The 20445-nt window shown below is 55.0% G+C and overlaps 1 protein-coding gene across 9 annotated transcripts in view; it reads left to right on the top strand.

Annotated features, from left to right (window-relative positions):
• CELF4 (CUGBP Elav-like family member 4) overlaps positions 1–20445 on the top strand; it is a 310706-nt gene that overhangs the window by 276466 nt on the left and 13795 nt on the right. For 2 of the 9 annotated variants that reach the window (XM_065932331.1, XM_065932335.1), the window contains exons 4-11: positions 2507–2635; positions 3233–3312; positions 3742–3885; positions 4662–4809; positions 6593–6742; positions 10978–11043; positions 12768–12851; positions 17833–17916. In XM_065932331.1, coding sequence (XP_065788403.1) covers positions 2507–2635; positions 3233–3312; positions 3742–3885; positions 4662–4809; positions 6593–6742; positions 10978–11043; positions 12768–12851; positions 17833–17916 — 885 coding nt within the window. The remainder of the gene's footprint in view (positions 1–2506; positions 2636–3232; positions 3313–3741; positions 3886–4661; positions 4810–6592; positions 6743–10977; positions 11044–12767; positions 12852–17832; positions 17917–20445) is intronic. The other 7 variants (XM_065932332.1, XM_065932336.1, XM_065932334.1 and 4 more) reach the window with 6 other exon arrangements.

Consider the following 20445-nt stretch of genomic DNA (forward strand, 5'->3'; position numbering starts at 1 on the left):
AGGAGAGGGCAGGTTGCCACTTCTTTGTCTTCCCAGCAATCCCATTAACTCAGAGTCTTTAAAAGGTGCTGGGAGAGGGGGAAGACGGGGATGACCTGGGAGCAGAGTTTCAAGGCTCCACTGAAGGCGTCAAAACTCAGTTTACTTCCAGTAAAATGTCGCTGTGCTTCTGGGAGCTAAACCCAAGTCCCTCTCCCTCCCACTTCTGTCTCTGCCGTTTCCTTCTGTCCATCTCTTCTCTCGGCTCTTTATTTCTTTTTCCTTTGTCTCTGCCATTTCTGTCCCTCCCTTTTCTGTATGAATCCATCGCCTTCCATCCCTCCTCAGTTTCACCCCTTCCACGCCCGCTCAGGCCCCCAGTCTCTGCTTCCCCCAGCGCACAGATTGGAGTTGGTGAAGGCTGGAGATGGGGCGGGGGTGTGCCCCGCCCTGCCAGGGCCTGAGCATCTGCGTGGAATCCAAGCTCAGAGCTTTGGCAGGAGCCCCCCGCCCTGATGGTGGAGGTCCAAGCTGGTGTGTCCTGACCCATGTGGGCATGGAAGGAGCACCTCGTCAGGGAGAGCATGCCCAGTGCTGAGTGCTCCAGGCTGGGGGTACCAGTAGGGCAGCAGTCAGCCTTCCTGAAGAGGAGGACTCTAGGGTGGCCTGTGAAGCTGGGTAGGACCTGGAGGTTTCCTCTGCTCCAGATCCCACTCAGCGCCCATCTCTACGTGAACTCTCCTGGCGGTGTGGGTGATGGGAGTGCTTTGGGGCAGGAGGTACCAACCACCCTGGATCCAGAAGGACATGGTCCTGGACTGCCCTTGCATTCTGTGGAAACCATGGACACATGGCTGTCTGCAGTTCTGGAGTGTGCATTTCTGCAGCCTTGGCTGTGCATGTCAGTCACTGAATAGTCAACAAACATCAAGTGGGTGTCTGCCACCACGAGGACCACGTTCCAGCAAACTATGGCTACTTAACAATTCAGCCCCAAATGGAGTGGTGTAAAACAACCATTTCCTACACTCATGGATTCTGTGGGTCAGGAATTCAGGCTGGGCACAGCTTGGAAGGCCTGCCTCTCCTCCAGGCTGTCTGGGCCTCGGCTGGAAGACTCACGGGCTGGGGGCTGGAATCATCTCAGGACTCATTCACTCCATGTCTGAGGGCTAATGCCGGCTGTCAGCTGGAGGCCTGGGCTCCTGTCCATGTGGACTCCTGGTGTGGGCATTAGGGGCTCTTCCCAGCATGGTGACTGGTTACCACAGAGCAACCATCCCAAGAGCAGAGAGTGGAAGCTGATCCTTTTTATGACCCAGCCTTGGAAGGCATCTGGTGTTACTTCTGCCATTCTTTATGGGTTAAAACGGTCACAGCCTAGCCCAGATTCAAGGGGAGGAAACAGATCCCACCTCCCTGGGAGGAGTGAGAGTCACAGGGCAATAGGAGCTTGTGGGATGGGAAACGTTTTTGCAGTCATAAGTTACTACAAATCCACACAGCCTAATGTAATCCCTGTCACCCTAAGCTCACATCTGAGTGTTGTCAACAAACCATTTGGTACTCAACACAATTGTGTGTGTGTGGGGGGGGGGGGTGTCTGCTGAGGGAGCCCAGTCTTCAGAAACTGGGTCCTCCAAAGTGCCCAGGACTGAATTTTGTAGAATGAATAGGAAGGGGCAAGAAGAGGGAGCACCAGATGGAGGTAAGAACATGTGAGGCAGAAACGAGGTTGCCCCTCGGATGCATTCATTCATTCCATAGCTCAGTCCTGTGGGCCTACTAGGTGCCTCTACCACCACTCCAGCAGAGGCCTAGCCTCTTCGCTAGGGGAGCCTACTTTGAGGGATGGGGAGCTAGACAGAAACTCACTACTCAGGCGAAGCAGTAAATTGTCCTTGTAATTTTGCACCAGAAGACGGGTTGAGACAGAGAATAAAGAAGCAGAAAGAGGGCTTTTGATGAGAAAGCAATATTTTAGCGGAGACCTAGCATTAGAGGATTCAGCTTTGTGACGTGGAGGCCACTCCAGGCAGAGAAACAGCATGTACATAGGCCCTGTGGCCCACCTGCCAGTTGTGAATTAATTTTGGCCTCTGGGGGTGAAAGTGGCTGAGGAAGACAGTGAGCATCTAACAGGAGGGAGGATGGAGGGCTGTCCAAAGGACCTGTGGACCACAGGTGAGCAGCCAGCCCATTGGCCCGGCCCTGAGGCCGGGAGGGGCAGAGTCGCTGCAATCCCGCCCCTGCTCAGACGCAACCCCTCCCGCCTCGCCTCCCCCTCTGGCTCTGCCCCCCACCCCGCTTCGTCCATCCCCTCACCCGGTCGTTCCTCCCCTCGAGCGGTGCCCCACCGCCTCCCACCCGTCTCCCTCTCGCTGTTATCCCTCCCCTCCGGCTGTGAGCCCCCTCCTGCCCCCTACCAGCCCTCCCCCTTCCCCTCCGTAACCCTTCCTCCTCCCGCGGGCCGACCCCGCGCCTCCGGGTCTTTGGCCCGGGTAAGCATCTCCTAATTTTGTTCCAGAAGATAGAAAACTCTTCGTGGGTATGCTCAACAAGCAGCAGTCTGAGGACGATGTGCGCCGCCTCTTCGAAGCCTTTGGGAACATCGAGGAGTGCACCATTCTGCGCGGACCCGACGGCAACAGCAAGGGTGCGTGGGGGCGGGGCGAAAGGGTGGAAGGGGCGGAGCTAGAGGTGGGTGGGGCGGGGCGAGAGGGTGGGCGGGGCGTAGCCAGAGGTGGGTGGGGCGGCAAGAGGGTGGGCGGGGCAGAGCTAGAGGTGAGTGGGGCAGGACTAGAAGGTAGGCGAGGCGGAGCAAGAGGGGCGCGGCGATGGGAAGAGGAGCGGGGCGAGGGGCGGGCGGGGCGGGGCCGCGGGTCTCTAGTCAGCCTACTAGCAGAGTCCAGAGCCCCCTGGAGCTGGCCTGGTCTGGCCAGCGGGGAAAGGCTGCTTGGAAGGTACGAAGCTGTCAGGCCTGGGAGGAAGGAAAGGCCGCGATCCGAGTCCAGACTGGGACGGGGCCAGTTAAGGGTCCTTTGACATCCTTGGCCGGCCCAGGTCTTTCTCTGCCTCCTTGTGTAGCTCTGTGTGTGTCGGTGTCTCTCAGTGTTTCTGGGTCTCACTCTGCTTTCCTCTGGGAGGCGCCCTCTCCCCTCGGCCCCTCCTGTGCCGCGTCTTTCACTTCTCGCGCCTCTCTGACCTTTCTCTGGGTCCAGTTGCCTTGGCTCAGCCTCTCCCGTCCCCCCAGGGTGCGCCTTTGTGAAGTATTCCTCCCACGCTGAGGCACAAGCCGCCATCAATGCTCTGCACGGCAGCCAGACCATGCCGGTGAGTGTGGCCGACCCTGGGGAGTGCGAGACGGGGCAATGAGGGACCCAGACATCTCTGCCTTCCCACACATCCTCAAGACCCCGCCTGTCCTGGCGCCCGCTGGGCCACACGGTGCCAAACGCGTGCCCACATACCACGCTCGCAGCCTCCCCAGGAGACAGGAGGCATTGCCAACAATCCCATTCTTCAGACAAGGACACTGAGGCCCAGAGATGCTAAGGAAGTAGCCCAAGGTCACCTAGGTAGAAAAGGCCTGCGGGGAGGTTGAGTTCCAGACTCCTTGGTGAGGCTTGGTGCTTGTTACCCTGCCCCCTTCCCCTCCCCCGCCCCCAAAGCACCCCGTGGAGAGGATCGGGTGGGCCCAGGCCAGGGAGCCGAGGTGGATGGGGCAGGGCTGGTGGGCCTCACGTGCAGTCCCGGCTGCAGGGAGCCTCATCCAGTCTGGTGGTCAAGTTCGCTGACACCGACAAGGAGCGCACAATGCGGCGAATGCAGCAGATGGCTGGCCAGATGGGCATGTTCAACCCCATGGCCATCCCCTTCGGGGCCTACGGCGCCTACGCACAGGCAGTAAGTGGGGGCCCAGCGGGGCGGGGCCAGGGGTGGCAGTTCTCCGCAAAGCTTTGGAAGCCCTGACTGGAACAGGGAAAGAGGCTCGAGGTCTTGCTGACTCCACCCCACCCCTGCCACCACTCAAGGGAAGGGTGTCCTTCCACCTTCTGGTTACTCCTAGCAGGGATCCTGTGAGGTGCTTCAAAGCTCCCCTCACCCACACTTCCCCTGAGGTCCTCTCAGGCCCATTCTCCCACATGGGGGCGGGCTCTGCCAGCATCGCCCCTCAGCTGCCTCCTGGACTTGTGACCACAACCCCCACACCGGTGGCACTAAGGTAGGCCAGGGCTCTGGTTCTAAAACTGCAAACTCACCTCGCTTCTTCAGCAGTGTCCAAATGGCCAGTTTCAACAACCTTCCCAGTCCCTGCTCACCTCTAGGTTTCATTTAGGATGCTCCTGTAGCCTCTACCCTGCAGACTCCAAGTTAGGACCATCCCGAACAGAAACCGTGCCAAGTTAGGTCTACAGCAGCTCATCCAGGTGTCTCTAGAGCTTTGGATGTCACATTTCCATGAACTGCAGGACTGGCCGGCACCCTTGGAGCCCTTAGAACTAGGGCAGGAGTGAGGAAGGCTCAGGGCTCTCAGAGAGTGGAGGAGAGACATGCATCTGAGCTCCCTGGGGTTGATGGCCTGGGAGCTGGTCTCCAGGAGCAGAAGCTGAATGACCCCTTGGTGGGGAGGTCCGCCCTCCTGGAAGCGCATGATATTTTTTCCACTCCCTCTGCCCCAGCTGATGCAGCAGCAAGCGGCCCTAATGGCGTCAGTCGCACAGGGCGGCTACCTGAACCCCATGGCTGCCTTCGCCGCCGCCCAGATGCAGCAGATGGCAGCCCTCAACATGAACGGCCTGGCGGCCGCACCCATGACCCCAACCTCAGGTGAGTGGGCAGGTACCAACATGAGGCCTGGCCTAGCAGGAAAGCTACTGAACCCAGGTTGGTACCTTGGTTTGGCAAATTTCGGCTACGAACAGACCATCCTGGGTCAAGAGCACCCGGTGTCTGGGCCCAGTGCCGACATCATCCTTGAGCAGATTGTCTCAAAAATGTTCTAATTCCTGAGGACCCATGGGAAGATGGGATGTGGAACCCCTGCTATCCAAGATACAATTTCAGAGTGGTGACAGTTTCACTCGAGTTGTTAAGCCATGTCAGGAAGCAGTTCATGTTGATCTGTAGTATAGAGATCTGGAAAGAAATTGACATGAACACATCTCCTTTTGAGGTCTGAGGGAGAAGAGCCCTGCCCATTTTGTGGCCCTGTATGGTCCCAGGTCCAACCACAGAAGGAGCCCCATTTTTCATTTTCCTTTAACACAACCTAGATTCACTGATTTTTTCCAAGACAACTATAGAACAAGCAAGAGAGAACTGCAAGAGTTGCTAAAGGACAGAGGGGTTGAAAACAGCTCTACTTACAAAGCATGTTTTTAATTGGATCTTGGCTGTTATCCAGTTCAATGATTCTCAACCAGGGCAATTTTGCCCCTTGCCCCCAAATATCTGGCAATATCCTGAGACATTGTTGGTTGTCACAACTGAAGGAGTACTGTAATCTGATAGAGAGCAGGGATGCTGGTAAATATCCTGTGATGCTCAGGATAGCTCCCTTCAAAGAAATGTGTGGCCATAAATGCCAATAATTTCAAAGTGAAGCATCCCTGTCTAGCTCCAAGGGCTGGGCTCTCATTCATCAAGCTTCCTTGGCTTTCTGCTCTCAGGCCATAGTAGCAGTATTCCCAATATCCAGGAGCTATTCCTTTCCCAGCTAAAAACTATAAAAGGCTGTTCCATCTCTAGCCTCAACTTGAGCACCACCCCACAGCTCTGATCCCCAACGGAGACATTCCTGATGACCTCAGGTCCTTATCCACAGAGAGACCCTCCCTGCTTCCTACATGAAGAGGAAGGCCCTTCCCAGCCTCTGGGGCCTCAGTACAATAAAGACGCTATCCATACCTGGTATAGGGAGGGCAGTGTGCTGTCATCTAATCCCAACTTTACCCTCACCCTAGTGAGCATCACCATTGTCTTAACTCGAGGTAGCCAGGGTGTCTAATTTGTTTATGAAAAGGGCTGAATCTGAACTCTGCAAAGGCCTTTCTCCCTCAATGCAAGAAAGTACCTCAATGCAAGAAAGTACCACAATGCAAGAAAGTAACTCCCTCCACCTGAGTATCCAGACTCCCTCATGGGAAGGCAGATCAGCCCATCAGTGATCCAGTCAAGATAGCAGAGAGCAGAGCCACAGCTTAGAATCCCCTTGGTGGCCAAACAAGGACCAGTCCATCCTGACTTAGCTGGGGTGAACACGAACCATTGAAAAAGACTAAAAGAAGACTGACTGTGGTCAAAGTCATGGACACTTAGAGGTCTATGTGCTGCAGCTCCAAGGTTGAGCAGTCAGTGGTCAGGGAAGTCTTTGTAGGGAAGGTGGGATTTGGACTCCAATTTGAAGAATAGATACAGCTGGGATGAGTAGAGTCATTACACATAGGGAGATAACCCAAGGCCTGATTCACAGATCGGACTGAGTTGATGTGTGAGGTCCAAGTCTGTGCCCGGGCCCTTGGAGCCAGGGGGTGGAGATCCATGGGTCGACCTTCATTGCCTTTGTTCTGCCTGTCTCCCCTCCTCCACCCCTCATCACCTCTAAAACCAGGAGGCAGCACCCCTCCAGGCATCACTGCACCAGCCGTGCCTAGCATCCCGTCCCCCATTGGGGTGAACGGCTTCACCGGCCTCCCCCCACAGGCCAATGGGCAACCCGCTGCAGAAGCTGTATTTGCCAATGGCATCCACCCCTACCCAGGTAAGCACATCTGGTACCCCTTCCTTCTCCATGCGGCATGCTCCTCATCCTTTCCTGCCCCTGCCCTCACTGTTATCACGGGAATGTGTGGCTCCTTCCCTCTGTCTGTTCTTTGGTGGAATCCCAAATGTGATCAGGGAGAGATCCTGCCCTCCTTCAGGGAGCTTCTGATGGGAGAGAAGATAGGTCCATGGGTGTTTGTCGGTCTGATGGGTGAAAAAAAACCATTTCTGGGGCTCCCTCAGGGGAGAGAAGAGAATAGATGAGTTGTTCAACCAGGTAGAGAGAGGCTGCTACACTGCTTTGTCACTTCAGTCATGTCCGACTCTGTGTGACCCCATAGACAGCAGCCCACCAGGCTCCCCCATCCCTGGGATTCTCCAGGCAAGAACTGGAGTGGGTTGCCATTTCCTTCTCCAATGCATGAAAGTGAAAAGTGAAAGTGAAGTTGCTCAGTCATGTCTGACTCTTTGAGATCCCATGGACTGCAGCCCACCAGGCTCCTCCGTCCATGGGATTTTCCAGGCAAGAGTACTGGAGCACTCTTTCTCCAAAAGAGAGGCTAGTAACTGCAAATTACTTGAGAGTGAATTTGACCCAAAGAAATGAGGGGATAGATGCTAAAAGAATAATTATATTTAGTTTTAAGTAGGAAAAGACTCTTCCAGGAAGGAAGTGGAGGTATATAGATTGCTAGACTGGTTAGTACCCACCACTTCGGTCCCTTGCTGCATACCAAAGCTGTGGTCAGCACCTTGAACAGAGGACCAGAACCTTGGGCAGCTCCTGGGTCCTGCTTGAATTCTGGCACACAGGAAGATCCAGGAGGCCTGCCCTTGAATAACTTTCAGTTCAATCCAGTGGCTCAGTCGTCTCCGACTCTTTGTGACCTCATGGACTGAAGCATGCCAGGCCTCCCATTCAATCACCAACTCCTAGAGTTTACTCAAACTCAGGTCCTTTGAGTCAGTGATGCCATCCAACCATCTCATCCTCTGTTGTCCCCTTCACCTCCTGCCTTCAATCTTTCCCAGTATCAGGGTCTTTTCCAATGAGTCACTTCTTTGCATCAGGTGGCCACACTATTGGAGTTTTCAGCTTCAGCATCAGTCCTTTCAGTGAATATTCAGGACTATTTCCTTTAGGATTGACTGGTTTGATCTCCTTGCAGTCCAAGGGACTCTCTCTTTGTTCCTCTAAAATTTGGCAGTTCTGTGGTAAGACTGCCCTGTTGACTTGAAGCAGGGCCTCTCTCTGGTCTTGAGGGTGGACTTGCATTGGCACAGGGAAGGTGGGCCCAAAGCTCTAGAGTAGACTGGTAAGAGGCAATGCAATAGGATGATGAGAGCTCTGTCCTCCTTCCTGGAGGGCAGGTGATGAGGTCACAGAGTCCCCATAAGCCCCAGTTAGTGCCCAGTCTGTGACAGATGAAAGGGGGGGCCCCAGAAGGAGGGCAGGACATGGTCTGATCTCTGAGGAGATCAGAATCCAGGCAAGAGTACAGTATGCATCGACAGAATATGGTACAGCAGAGTTTCATCAAGAGTGAGTGTTCTCTGACTTGAGATGCTTAAGGATTCAAATGAAGGGAGAGTTCATTGTGCACGGATGAGCAAGGAGCAGTGTGCTGCGGAGGGGCCGTCCTGGTGGGGCAGAGGGTGTAAGGACATTGACCCAACTAGAGCAGAGGAGGGCAGCCTTGGGGGGCACATTCGTGCTTCGCACTCTTATTGCCCGCCAGAATCTACTGTGCAAACCCACAGATGCCCAGATTCTGATTTCAGCATTCTGGAGTGAGACCCAGACACCCAGAGAATATACAAGCTCCACCAGCAGCAGAGAACAAGGTTACCGAGCCAGAGAGAAATGGAGGAGAATTTCCTGACTTTGAACTTGGAGTTGCTGTTTATCCCCTCCCCATGTTTTGCCACACCTCACCCCTCAGTGCATAGCAAAGAGGTCAGAGAAGCCTAGAGGATGAAGTGACAGGGCCTAGAGGGGAATCTGGAGTGTTGTTGAAGGCTCCAGGCTGGGAGGGGCTTGGCAAGCTGGAGGTGGGAGAGACCCCACCCATCTCAGGTTCCTGGGCTCCTCCTCACTCAGGCTCGTGGGCTGGGAGATACAGTCCCCAGCACATCTGAGTGGTTTCACCGCCCCCTCCCCTCCCTGCCCACAGGCCCATCTGGATCTCTGGATTTTGACAAACCTGTTCTTTCCCCACCCCCATCAACATCTGTGAACTATTTCCCTCATGGAATTTGGAAGGGTTTCTCTCCCCCATTTGTAACAATCTGGCACATCCCATAAACAATCCCCTGCCAAAGCAGGAGGGAGGGATGAAGGGAAGGAAAGAAAAAAAGTAGTACATTAAAAAAATTAATTTACCATCTTTAAATGTGGAGTTTGGAGCTGCTATAATGAGCGAGATCCTTCAAAGTGTTCATTCTTTGGCAGTTACTAATGAGGCCATTAAGCAGAGAAGTAGAGAGGAGGCTCTGAAATGCTTTTCTCCACTACCTAGCCCCAGGTAGCATCTCTACTCTCCCCTCTTGCCCTCGAGATCATGCTGGAAGCACACAGTGTGGCCTTTTCTGCCACATAACACCATGAAGGGATGGCTTTTGAAATGATAAGGACTATTCATTCCTCTCTACGTCACACTATTTGCTGAGCACTTGCTGTGATCCTAGCATCGTTGCAGAGGGACCTGCCATATAAGTCGTACACATTATGTTCTGCGTAGGGCCCAAACTTTGCCCAAAGAAGAGATATCTTTTTTCTAGATGGTATAAAGGCCAGTTCCGGAGCTGGGTAGACCACGAGGACAAGCAAGATAGCTCTCTCTCTCCAGGGAGCTAGGGCTGGTGCAAGTCAGGTGGGGAGGGAGCAGGCGGTCATGTGGCCAACCACCACCACCACCACTTCTCCAGTGTCCACCCTGGGTGGAACAGAGGGATAGGCTTTGTCCTGGACAACCCCAGGTGGGAAGGAACCTGCATCCTTACCCATCTTTAGCTCACCCCTCTGAGCTGTGCCCTCCCCCGAGGACCTCTGGCCCAGGACTTTCCCTTGCCCCCCTGACACCCAGTGCTGTCATTCTAGTGTGACTTTACTGAGAGGTTCAGGGGAGGGAGCTCAGACAGGAGGATTGGGAATTCTCCCTGGTCTACTGGCCCCGGAGCCTGGCATGGCCAGTTAGCTTGGCTCGCTTGGGTCACCAGGCAGATAAACCTGGATGGTTTCCTTTCTATCTCCCTGTGTTCTCCAGCTGGTCTCAAAGGTAATGAGGCTGGATATTTCCCCACCCATCTCCCTGGGCCCCCAAGGCCAGCCCAGTCCCACTTCAGTCATCACTGACCTGCATCACCAAAGGTAGAGCTCACCGTTGGTCCATTCACCATCCAGACTTTTGCCCACCATGTCTGCAGACACCACAAAGGCAACAGAAGTGAACCGAGCCTGTTCCCCGGTCCAGCTTCCCGGGTTGCTTGCCAAGGTATCAGCCTCTGGTGCTCTGGCACTGGGCGGTGGATATCCAGTCATGAGATCGGGTGTGATAAGGCCTTTGGTCTTCTGGGTCCCCGGTGTCTGTGGGCACCGTGGGGAAGATCTCATTTGTGTGGTCAGTCCTACCATGGGCATGCCCAGGAATGGAAGACCTGTGTGCCTCATGCAAACTCCTAAAGAATTTGGGAGGGGGTCCCTCTATTTGAGCAGGCGTGGGTGGCCCAGAGAGAATGGCAGGATGAGGCCTCCATGATCTTTCAGGTTCTGCCCCCCAGTTCCGCTGGGGACTAGGGATAAGTGAGGAGGAGACCACCCTCCTGACAGCCTCTGTCCCCCTTGCCTGCTCTCACATAGGCCTTCTCCAGGACCACATCCCTCAGGTGTCCCCCCACCCAGCCCCTCATGGTCGAGCCCCCCTCTGTTGTCTCCTTCCCTGCCCTCCCCAGCCTTCTGCATGAGCCCCCCAAACTTTCTGCTGCCCCCCAAAGCGGCAGCCTACAGCCCCCAACCAGGGGGAGCAGCCCACCACCCTCCTGAGGGCCCCAGGCTGGGGAAAGGGCCACCCCCTCCCAGCCATTCAGGGAGCCTGCCTCAGATGTCCTGCCCCAGGACAGGGACCGCAGTGGCCAGGAAGGCAGTGTGGCCGCAGCAGCATCTCCAGGGGCGTGGTGGGGGAGGGGCTGGTTTGAGCAGGCATTGCTGACCTCTGCCCTTTGGCTCCCCTGCAGCGCAGAGCCCCACGGCCGCGGACCCCCTGCAGCAGGCCTACGCCGGAGTGCAGCAGTATGCAGGTCGTTAGTATCCACGCGTCCCCACGGTGTCCCCACGGTGGTCCCCGGCTGCGGGCACCTCTGTGCCTGGGCACCGATGCCCCGCCCCACCCAAGCATGGGCTTAGCAGTGTGGGGGTTCGGGGGAGTGCGGAGGGGCTGACAGGGAGCTGTGGTCCCTCCAGCAGGCTGCCTCGCTCTCTGCAGGCGTCCTTTGGTGATCAGGCCGAGATTACCTCACCCTCATTCATCCTGGCAGTGGTGGGGGGTCAGAACCCCATTTGAGCTGGTGAGCTGGGCTAAGCTTTAGTCTTACTGTGAAGCGGCATCTCCGAGGCCAGATGTCCCGCCCCCATGGTGCTGCCAGGGCGGGTCTGTCCAGGGGCACCAGCCTCCCAGCAGCACCGCATGAGACTGGAGCTGGGGGGCCACTGGCCCAGAAAGCACAGATGCTTGTTTGAAGGAGGGGAAGCAGCTTTCATTCCCCCCAACTCCCAGCCACACACAGGCAACAGGAGTGGGGCCCGAGCGAGGAAGACAGGGAACACGGAGGACATGCCACCAGAGGTAGAAAAAAGGAGAAGCGGGCAGGTGGCCTCGGGTCACTGAATGTGATGAGCTGCTGTGGGAAGCCCAAGGTCAGCTGTCAGCCAAGCTTCTCTCCTGCCTCTGGGCTGGATAACACACACATGTGTGCAAACACACACTCACCCCACAATCATCTCTGCCAGCCAGGGTCCCGCTGTCTGGCCCCATCAGGGTCCCTACTTGTTGCGTTCAGATGAGCTGGCAGTATCTCCCCGGAGGGTAACGGGGCTGCCTGGTATATGGGGGTCCGCATGAGCTGGCTGTCACCTAGAGTCCAGGGGAAACTCTCTTCCTCACCTGCTGAGCCCTCTGAACCCCTTCGGGAGCCAGGCCAGGCTGAGGAGGGTCTAGCCAGTCCTGTGCCTCCTCTGACCCTTTTTCCATTTGAATATAGAAAGCATCAGATTTGCTCAACTCAGTCCTCAGCCCCTGGGGAACCAGCCACTGGCAGGATCCCAGAGGCCAAGCTCACACCTAGGGTGACTCCCCACCTCCCACACAGGTGCCATCTGAGCACGGGTGAGGTTGTGTGAGCCCGAGGCAGCTAGGGCTCAGAGAAGGGGAAACCTGGTGGGTTCCAGGTGGTGTGGGGCCATCCTTTCCATTCTGATGTTTTTGATTATCCTTTATTGTGGGTTATCTGCACATGTGGGGTTGTCCCTTGTAGCAGATTAAATTCACCTCCCCCATGCACCCACCAGCATGCACACACACATTTATACATAGGCATGCACACACATGCATACACTGGCATGCACACACACATACATACACCAGCATGCACACATACATGCATACCCCAGCATGCACACACACACATGCACACACACATTCATACACCGGCATGCACACACACACATGCTCACACACATGCACACACCGGCATGCGCGCACACACACATGCACACACACATGCACACACCGGTATGCACACACACATGCACACACACCAGTGCATGTATGCAACTTCTAGTCTTCCCTTTGCTGCTTCTCCTTTATTACTGCTAAAAACCGACTTTATGTTAAAAGTGCATTTTTTTCACTGGTCTGCTTTGACTGCTCACCACTGAAACTTCTCTCTTTCTTCCTGCCCCTCACCCTGTCTCTCTTCGTGTCACTATCACCGTCTCTCGCTCTTGCCTCTTCCCTTGGGTCCTCCAGCAGCCGCCTACCCTGCTGCCTATGGTCAGATAAGCCAGGCCTTTCCTCAGCCACCTCCAATGATCCCCCAGCAACAGAGAGAAGGTGAGTCTGCCAGCGGGGCTCCTATGCCCCTCCCCTTCTCCCCCCAAAGAGGCTGCTCCCCCAGCCTTTGGCAGTGCTGTTCTGTTGGCACGGTGACCACATCTGCGTTGTGCCGAGCGTGAGGGGGGTTGCGGGACTGTGAGAGGTGGAGCGGAGGTGCATGTCACAGGCAACTCTGCAAACCCCAGTGGAGGGAGGTCAGGACGGTGGGGGCCTGGAGGAGGCAGGGTCCAGGAGTCGCCCCTCCCACAATGGGCAATGTTTGTCCAGCGGAGAGGAAGGAGAGACATAGGGATGCTCATGGCTGGGGTGGTGGGCAGGAGTGGGGAGACCAGTTCCATCTAGGGCAGAAGCTGTGCCCTCTCGGTGAGCAGGAGAGCCCACCTGGAGCTCCCAGGGCAGGATCCAAGGGCGGGTGAGGAGATGGGGTGCTCCGGTGTACGCCTAGCAACATAAGGGGATCCCAGAAAGCCTCCTTTGAGGCCCTGCTGTGAGCAGGGCAGCAGGCCAATGGCCTCAGATGCTGGAACCTCCTAGAGACCCTAAGAGTCCTCCCATTGCAGAGTCTGGAGCCCCATGGGGACTGGATAACAAGTCCAAGCTCAGGGATGCTCACAGAGACCAGTTTGATGGGGTCCTGTCTCCCACCACATGAAAAGGGTCACTCTGCCAGTGAGGCCACCACACCCACTCCAGTAGCCCACATGGCCAGAAAGGCCCAGTGGTTTCCAGATCGCTGGCTCGTAGTCCTTGCAGCAGACAGTCCCAGAGCTATGGGAGGTGGGCTAGTCCTGGAAATGACCTAGGGGCTGTTAGTCCAAAGCTCTGTGGTCCCAAACAGGCCCCAGAGCCTGGACAGCTGAGAGCCTGGTCTTTGAAGTGAACCCCTCTAGGTTCGAGTCCTAGCTTGGCCTCTCCTCTCTCAGCCTTGGCGTCCTCACCTGTAGAATGAGAACAGTGGCAATCACTCCCTGGAGGGATGTGAGGGTCACCTAGCTCAAGACTGTCTCCAGACTCCAGCAGTCACCTGCTGATTTCTCACTGTGCATGCCGCCCTTCTCTCACCAGTTGGTCACCCCCTCCAAAGTTGTATGTGAGGCATTGTCTCATTTCACGTGCAGGGGGCCATTCCCGAGACCTGTGTCACCATCTTCCCAGGGCCCGTGAAGATCAAGTCACAGGAACCCAGCTGGGTGCACAGCGAGGCCCCCTGCTCGCTCCTGCAGCCACGCGCTGCTGCAGCTCCAAGTCACACTCGAGCCCATCAGTGAAGTGGGGGTGGGGGATAGGGCATCAGCCTGCCTCTGCCAGCAGCTCCCCTCCCTGGGCTGTGGCCCTGGAGCCTGCCCTGCCCTCCTCCCTCCAGCCCGTGTCTTCCAGCACCACATCAGTCAGATCAGAGTCACAAGTGGTGGGGTCCAGCTTTGCCCATCTCAGGCCCAGAACTGTGCCCAAGGGCCCTTACTGCTTTTGTCACCACTATGGCATCAGACTGACCCACCCTCACCTTGTAGTCAGTGCCTGCATCACTCTGGCCTGTGGCTCAGAGGTCTCTACACACACACACACACACACACACACACACAGCTGCAGATCAGTGCTGCTTGCCCCAACACACGTGACAGCCCCTACCACTGGCGTAAACCCATCCCCTTCATCTGCTCCCTGTTCTACCCGCTACCTCACACTTTGTACCAGCCCATGCATCTAGCTCTGAATTCTTCCACGTACCTTCTCTCCATCTCAGAGCAGCATCAGGCCCTCCCACCCCCACGCCCTGCTCCCTAGAGCAGACCCTGTGTCGCCACTCTGGCGACACCAGTCCCCACTCTGGCCTCCCCTCGGGCAGGGGGGCCTCCCACTGTTGTCCCCATCCTCCCTGACTTTGGTACCCTGGGGGAGCAGGGAAGGGGGAGGGGTGAGATGTGAACCTAGATCTTTAGAGAGGTACACTGCATACAGGAGTGAGCTCACGGTGCTGGGAGTGGGGTCTTTGGGGAATTCTTTGGGGTCCTGAAGTCTTCAGATTTGGAGATGGGGAGATGGGTATCCAAGGCAGTGAGAACAGCAGGAGCAAAGGCAAGGCATGGGTGCTGCCAAGTATGAGGTGAGCCTGGAAATGGAGTGGGATGGAGCCAGACCAAAGCCATGTCCAGTTTTGCAAGAGGCATGAACAAGAAGGCTGTGTTCCTCCAGGCATGCCAGTGGTTAGCCTCTTTCCACATGGTCACCACCACTTGTGTCAATGCCATTGAAATAACAGGACATGCTGGCTGCTGAGCAGGAACAAGCTCAGGGATGCTCACAGAGACCAGTTTGATGGGGTCCTGTCTTCCAGCTCCCTTGTCTTTGAGTTGACCCTGAGAACAGATGCCTGAAGCCCCTGAGGATGCCTGCCCCAGACCACCTGGGTTGTTGTGCCAGGGGACATGGTGCACTCCAGGCCCATCACTTTCTGTCTCTGGAGCTCCATTCCTCTTTTCTCTGAAGGCTGGGTTGGACCAGATTGATATCCAAAGTCCTATGGTTGTGCCATCTGGATGCTTGATAATCTGGGAATTAGAGAATGCACTGAGGGCTCCAGGGTAGCCCGAGAATGACAATGTGTAGGCCCACTGTTGGGGGTGAGGGGGCAGGGGGCTAGCCTGGGACTGGGAGAACTGGCCCTGTGGGGCTCAGCCACACACCATGCTGAGGGGACGGAATGCAGAGGCTCTGCCCCTCGAGGCTTCTCGTCTCTTTTAAGGAGAACAGAAATAACATCCAAGCAGCTTGCAGGACTTGAGCTTGTAGGGAGGCCCCCAAGTTCAAGGTGGGTGTCAGAATGCAGGGAGAGCAGAGTAGGAGTATAGGGGAGGCAAATGCTCCTGCCCCCTAGAAAGTGCCCCTTTCTGGCTGGAGAGAAATCTTCCCAGACCTACTGGACAAAGAGCCTCAGTATTGCCCAGAATATGGGCTGTGGGAGCCCCAGAGATGTTCGGACTCACATCTAGCTGGGAACCATCGAGGGAAACATCCATAGGGTATGAACCAGTGAAAACATGCCATGGTTGGAGGGGAAGGGAGGTGGGTGTGGTGGGGAGGAAGGTCCACCAGTGCTTGGGGAATTCTACACTGGGACCCCTGGCAGTGGGTGAGGGAGCTCGCTTGCACCTGTTCTGAAAGCGCCATCCTGGGAGTGGAGGCCAGAGAGTAGGGATGGGCAGATGGTGTGGGGCAGGGACCAGGGGCGAGGAGCTCATTGGTTCAGAGGGAGGCTTTGGTGGTCAGAGGACTCTTAGCTATCAGCTAAGCTATCTGTACCTCAAGGGTACAGAAATAGATGGAAGATGTAAAAACAGAAGTCAGAAGTATGTCAGAAGTAGTTAGGCTTTGCAGGTGGCTCAGTGGTAAAGAATCAACCTGCAATGCAGCAGACATGGGTTCCATCCCTGGGTCAGGAAGATCCCCTGGAGTAGGAAATGGCAACCCTCTCTAGTATTCTTGCCTGGAGAATCCCATGGACAGAGAAGCCTGGTGGGCTACAGTCCATGGAGTCACAAAGAATGGGACATGACTTAGCAACTGAGCACACACACACACACAGTTTAAAAGGTCAAGTTTTATGTGGTACACTTTATTTTAGATGCAAGAAAAAGAGGAAGCAGCTTGGAGAGATTTCTCATTCAAAGACCTAAAACTCAGCCTTTTGGTCATTTAAAAAGAAACATGTAAACTGAGTTGTAACATGGATCTGGCATTTAAACTGAGCTGTAACAGAGCTGTAACACTCTTCCGTCTGTCGCTTCAAATTTTTGCTGTGGTGAGACAGAAACGAGGAAATTACATACTCCCCCATCAAATTCATAATTAATTTTGAAAGAAACTGCCAGTATGTTTTAATTTAAAAAAAAATAAATTTATTTTAAAAGAAACATGTAAATCTTCAGCTATCTGGAAATTTAGCTATCTGGAGTCCAAGAGGATTCAGGATTTCTGGGGCACTGAAATTTATGATAGGGAAGTAGAGAGAGAGGAGGACGCAGACCATGGAGACAGACAGCCTGGGTCTGGGTTCATATCCTGGTTCCATCACCTTCTAGCTACGTGACTTGGCAGGTGACTTAACCTCTCTGGCCTCAGCTTTCTTATCTGTGAAGTGGGGATGACAGTAGCCTCAAGGCAGCTGTAAGGATTAAGTGAATTAACATATACATAAAGTGTACAGAGCAGCCTGGCATGCAGTTAGCACTACAGAAGTGGCAGGGCTCTTATTGTTGAAATGGGGAGTCTTATATGATGAAGCTGGTGGTACCCTTGCTTGTGGGTATCCCATCACAAAACCTTTCTATGAAGCCCTTTCTGCTCACCTGGCTTGCTGGAGCAGGTGGGATAAATCTTGGTTTCCACCTTCAAGATTAGGGCTGACTTTAAGGTTCAGGGCAGCAGAGGGTAAGGCCTTTGGGGATCAAGCGGGAAAGAGTGGCTGCAAGCCAGGACAGAGGATGGGCATTCCAGGCCCCAGAGTCCTGCCTTTGGCTGGGGGAAAATGGGGAGTGAGGCTTGCAGAGACAGGACTGCCCCCAGCACTTCCCTCCATTCTCCCCTGTGGGGGAGGTGCTGGGCAGTTCTCCCTACCCACTGCCTCTCCTCAGCATCTCTCCTCCAAGACTAACCAGGCACGTTCACCCCATTCACTTCTTGCCTACACCCCTGGAGTCCTAGAGTTGCCAGGCACCCTGTGATGCAGAAAAGATCATTGAGGCACAGAGAGGTTCAGAGACTTGCTCAAGGGCAGAGTGGAGACCAGAGCTCAGACCCGGGGCTCAGCAGCTCCCCACTTTTCCGTGGCCGCTTTTGGACCTTGGATGAGACCCCCCTCCTAACCTCGCCCCTACCCCTCCCTGCTGCCGCTGCCTAACTCGCTCACCTCTCCTCTGTCTCTCTCTTCCCCCACCCCGCCATCCCTCCTCCCCCGACCCCCTCCCCCCCCCCACCGCAGGGCCCGAGGGCTGTAACCTGTTCATCTACCATCTGCCCCAGGAGTTTGGGGACGCTGAGCTGATGCAGATGTTCCTCCCTTTCGGTAATGTCATCTCCTCGAAAGTGTTTGTGGATCGGGCGACTAACCAAAGTAAATGCTTTGGTGGGTAAAGATAACAAACCAACTTCACCTAGGACAGGGTGGTGTTCGCACCAATTTACCGGTGTCCAACTGCTTTTAACATGCTTCTTCACATCGCCGCGCCCCCACTCCCAAGTGCTCCTGTGCCCAGCCTCCAGCCTCCATCTCTCACTCTTTTCTCTCTTCCGTTCTTTGGTTTCTTGGCTTTCCCTGCCCACTCCCATCCAGTCTCCTACCCACCACCCCCAGTCCAAGGGAGAGCCTCCTCTCCCAGCCCCAAAGCTCAATTCCCACCAACTGAGAAGGGAAGGGACCCGTCTTGGGCAGGAGGAGGAGGGGTAGGGAGCAGAGCCTCACAACAGCCATTCTCCCAGCACCCTTCTCCTTTCAAGGCTACAGTGGCCCTGGGGGTCAAAGCTAAGCATGATCCTTGGGGTGGGGGGTTCACCCAACTGAAGTCCCTACCCCACTGGCCCCTTGGCCTCCTCTGTCCATCTTTCTGTCCTGCGCCTGCCCCCCTTCTCTGTCTACCCTGCTCTTTGCTCCCTTCTTGCCATCCAATGCACCGTCCTCCCCGAACCCCCACCCCTCAGGCCACCAGAGTGAAACTGTCGAGGAATCAGGAAGAGGAAACTGGTCCCTGCCCTCAAGAAGCCTCAGGTCTGAGCTTAGATGAAAATCATATCTATTCAATGGCAGTGAGATCTGCCAGGCACCAACTAATGGAGGAATGAGACAGGCAGGTGGATGCAAGCAGACAGAAGGGGAGGGAATTCCAAGCAGGGGGAAATAGAATGGATGAGCATATGGGGGCTGGGATGAGGAGAGTCAGAGGCTAGTGGATGAGGAAGCTGGAGGCTTTGGGGAGAAAGGAAGGTTCAGGGGAGACCAGCTGTGAGGGCAAGTCTGTGCCGGGGAGCGTTTCAGTCATTCAGGTGAAGATGCTTCATATGGTGCTGTAGGCAGTGGAAGATGAGGGAGTTAACGGGATGAAGATACCTTTGGGAAATTCTCCTGAACAGAGTGTTAGATGGGAGACAAAGGACTTGGGAGGATCTAGGAGTATGGTTGTCAGATAAAACACAAGATACCTAGTTAAATTGGCATTTTGGATAAGTAACAGATACATTTTTAGTATACATATGTCCCAAATGGGTCTTCCCTGGTCATTCAGAAGGTAAAGAATCTGCCTGCAAGGTGGCAGACCCAGGTTCAGTCCCTGGGTTGGTAAGAGCCCCTACAGAGGGGAATGGTAACCCACTCTAATATTCTTGCCTGGAGAATTCCATGGACAGAGGAGCCTGGTGGGCTACAGTCCATGAGGTCACAGAGTCGGACATGACTGAGTGACTAACACACACACATGTCCCAAATATTATGTGCAATGTGTCCCATGCAATATTGGAGACATACTAAAAAAGTATTTATTGCTTATCTGAAATTCCAGTTCAGCTGGGCTTCCCGAGTTTTAGTTTGCTTCACCTCCTGGAAACCCACCTCATCACCATACCTCTCCTCTCCACACCACCACAGCTCCTCTCCCACCTCTTCTGCCTCCATGAGAGCTGCTTTCTCAGGTCTGATCTACTCCTGAGTCCCCCAGAATTGAGGATTCTGGTCCCCAGACAGCCACACATGGAACCAGTTGAGTCAGCCCAGCACCTCCAGGATGACCCCCAGATTCAGGGGCTATGAGGACAGAATAGGATCCTTATTTGACCAGGGAACCTGGGTCCCCTCTTGGGGATGGGGGAGGGGAAAAGATACAAAAGTGCAGAAGTGCCGGAAAGCATGTGTTAAGGAGATTCCAGTTTGGAGATCAGTTCTCCAGGTCCATGAAGGGCTTCGGGGTGGAAATGATGCTCCCCAAGGCAGTCAAGATCTTTGCACAGTGTCCCTTCCCTTCTAGCAGCTGCCACTAAAAATCAGTGGTACTTCAGAGGCATAGAGTTGCCCAGCAACTCATTTCTCTGGGGGATGGGAGAACAAGGCCAAAGGAAAAGACCGGGGTGCACCCCTCCACTATTTGGTGTTTCTTCTGACAAATTACAGTTACGTATGTAAAAACAGCAGACTGAAGATCAGCTGCATTTGGTCTCTAAGTAAGCCTCAGATGTTCCATAAGTCAGAAGAAAACTGCAAAGAGCCCAGACTTGCTGGGTACCCAGACTGGAGCAGGCTCAATCTGCAGCCTTTTCCCTTGGCATCTATGCTGTGCCACTCCCTCCAGTCAACCCCAGATTATCCTTGCCGTTAGCTCATTCAAGTTCTCCAGCAAAGACTTGCCCTACTTTTCTGGAAGTCCTCCCCCGTATACCTCTGCTCTGGTTCTTTCTCTCTTCCTGAACAAACATCTAGCACTGAACACCCACCAGCCTTGAGAAAGGCCAGGATCCCGCCCAGTGGCCGGCCCAGTGGCTCCTCCTTCAGTCTCTTGGATTCCCTCCCTCGCTTTGGCAGCCCAGCCTGTGCTGCCTCCCCAGCATGCAC

The sequence above is a fragment of the Muntiacus reevesi genome, chromosome 4 (assembly GCF_963930625.1).
Source record: "Muntiacus reevesi chromosome 4, mMunRee1.1, whole genome shotgun sequence".
In the NCBI taxonomy this organism is placed as follows: Eukaryota; Metazoa; Chordata; class Mammalia; order Artiodactyla; family Cervidae; genus Muntiacus; species Muntiacus reevesi.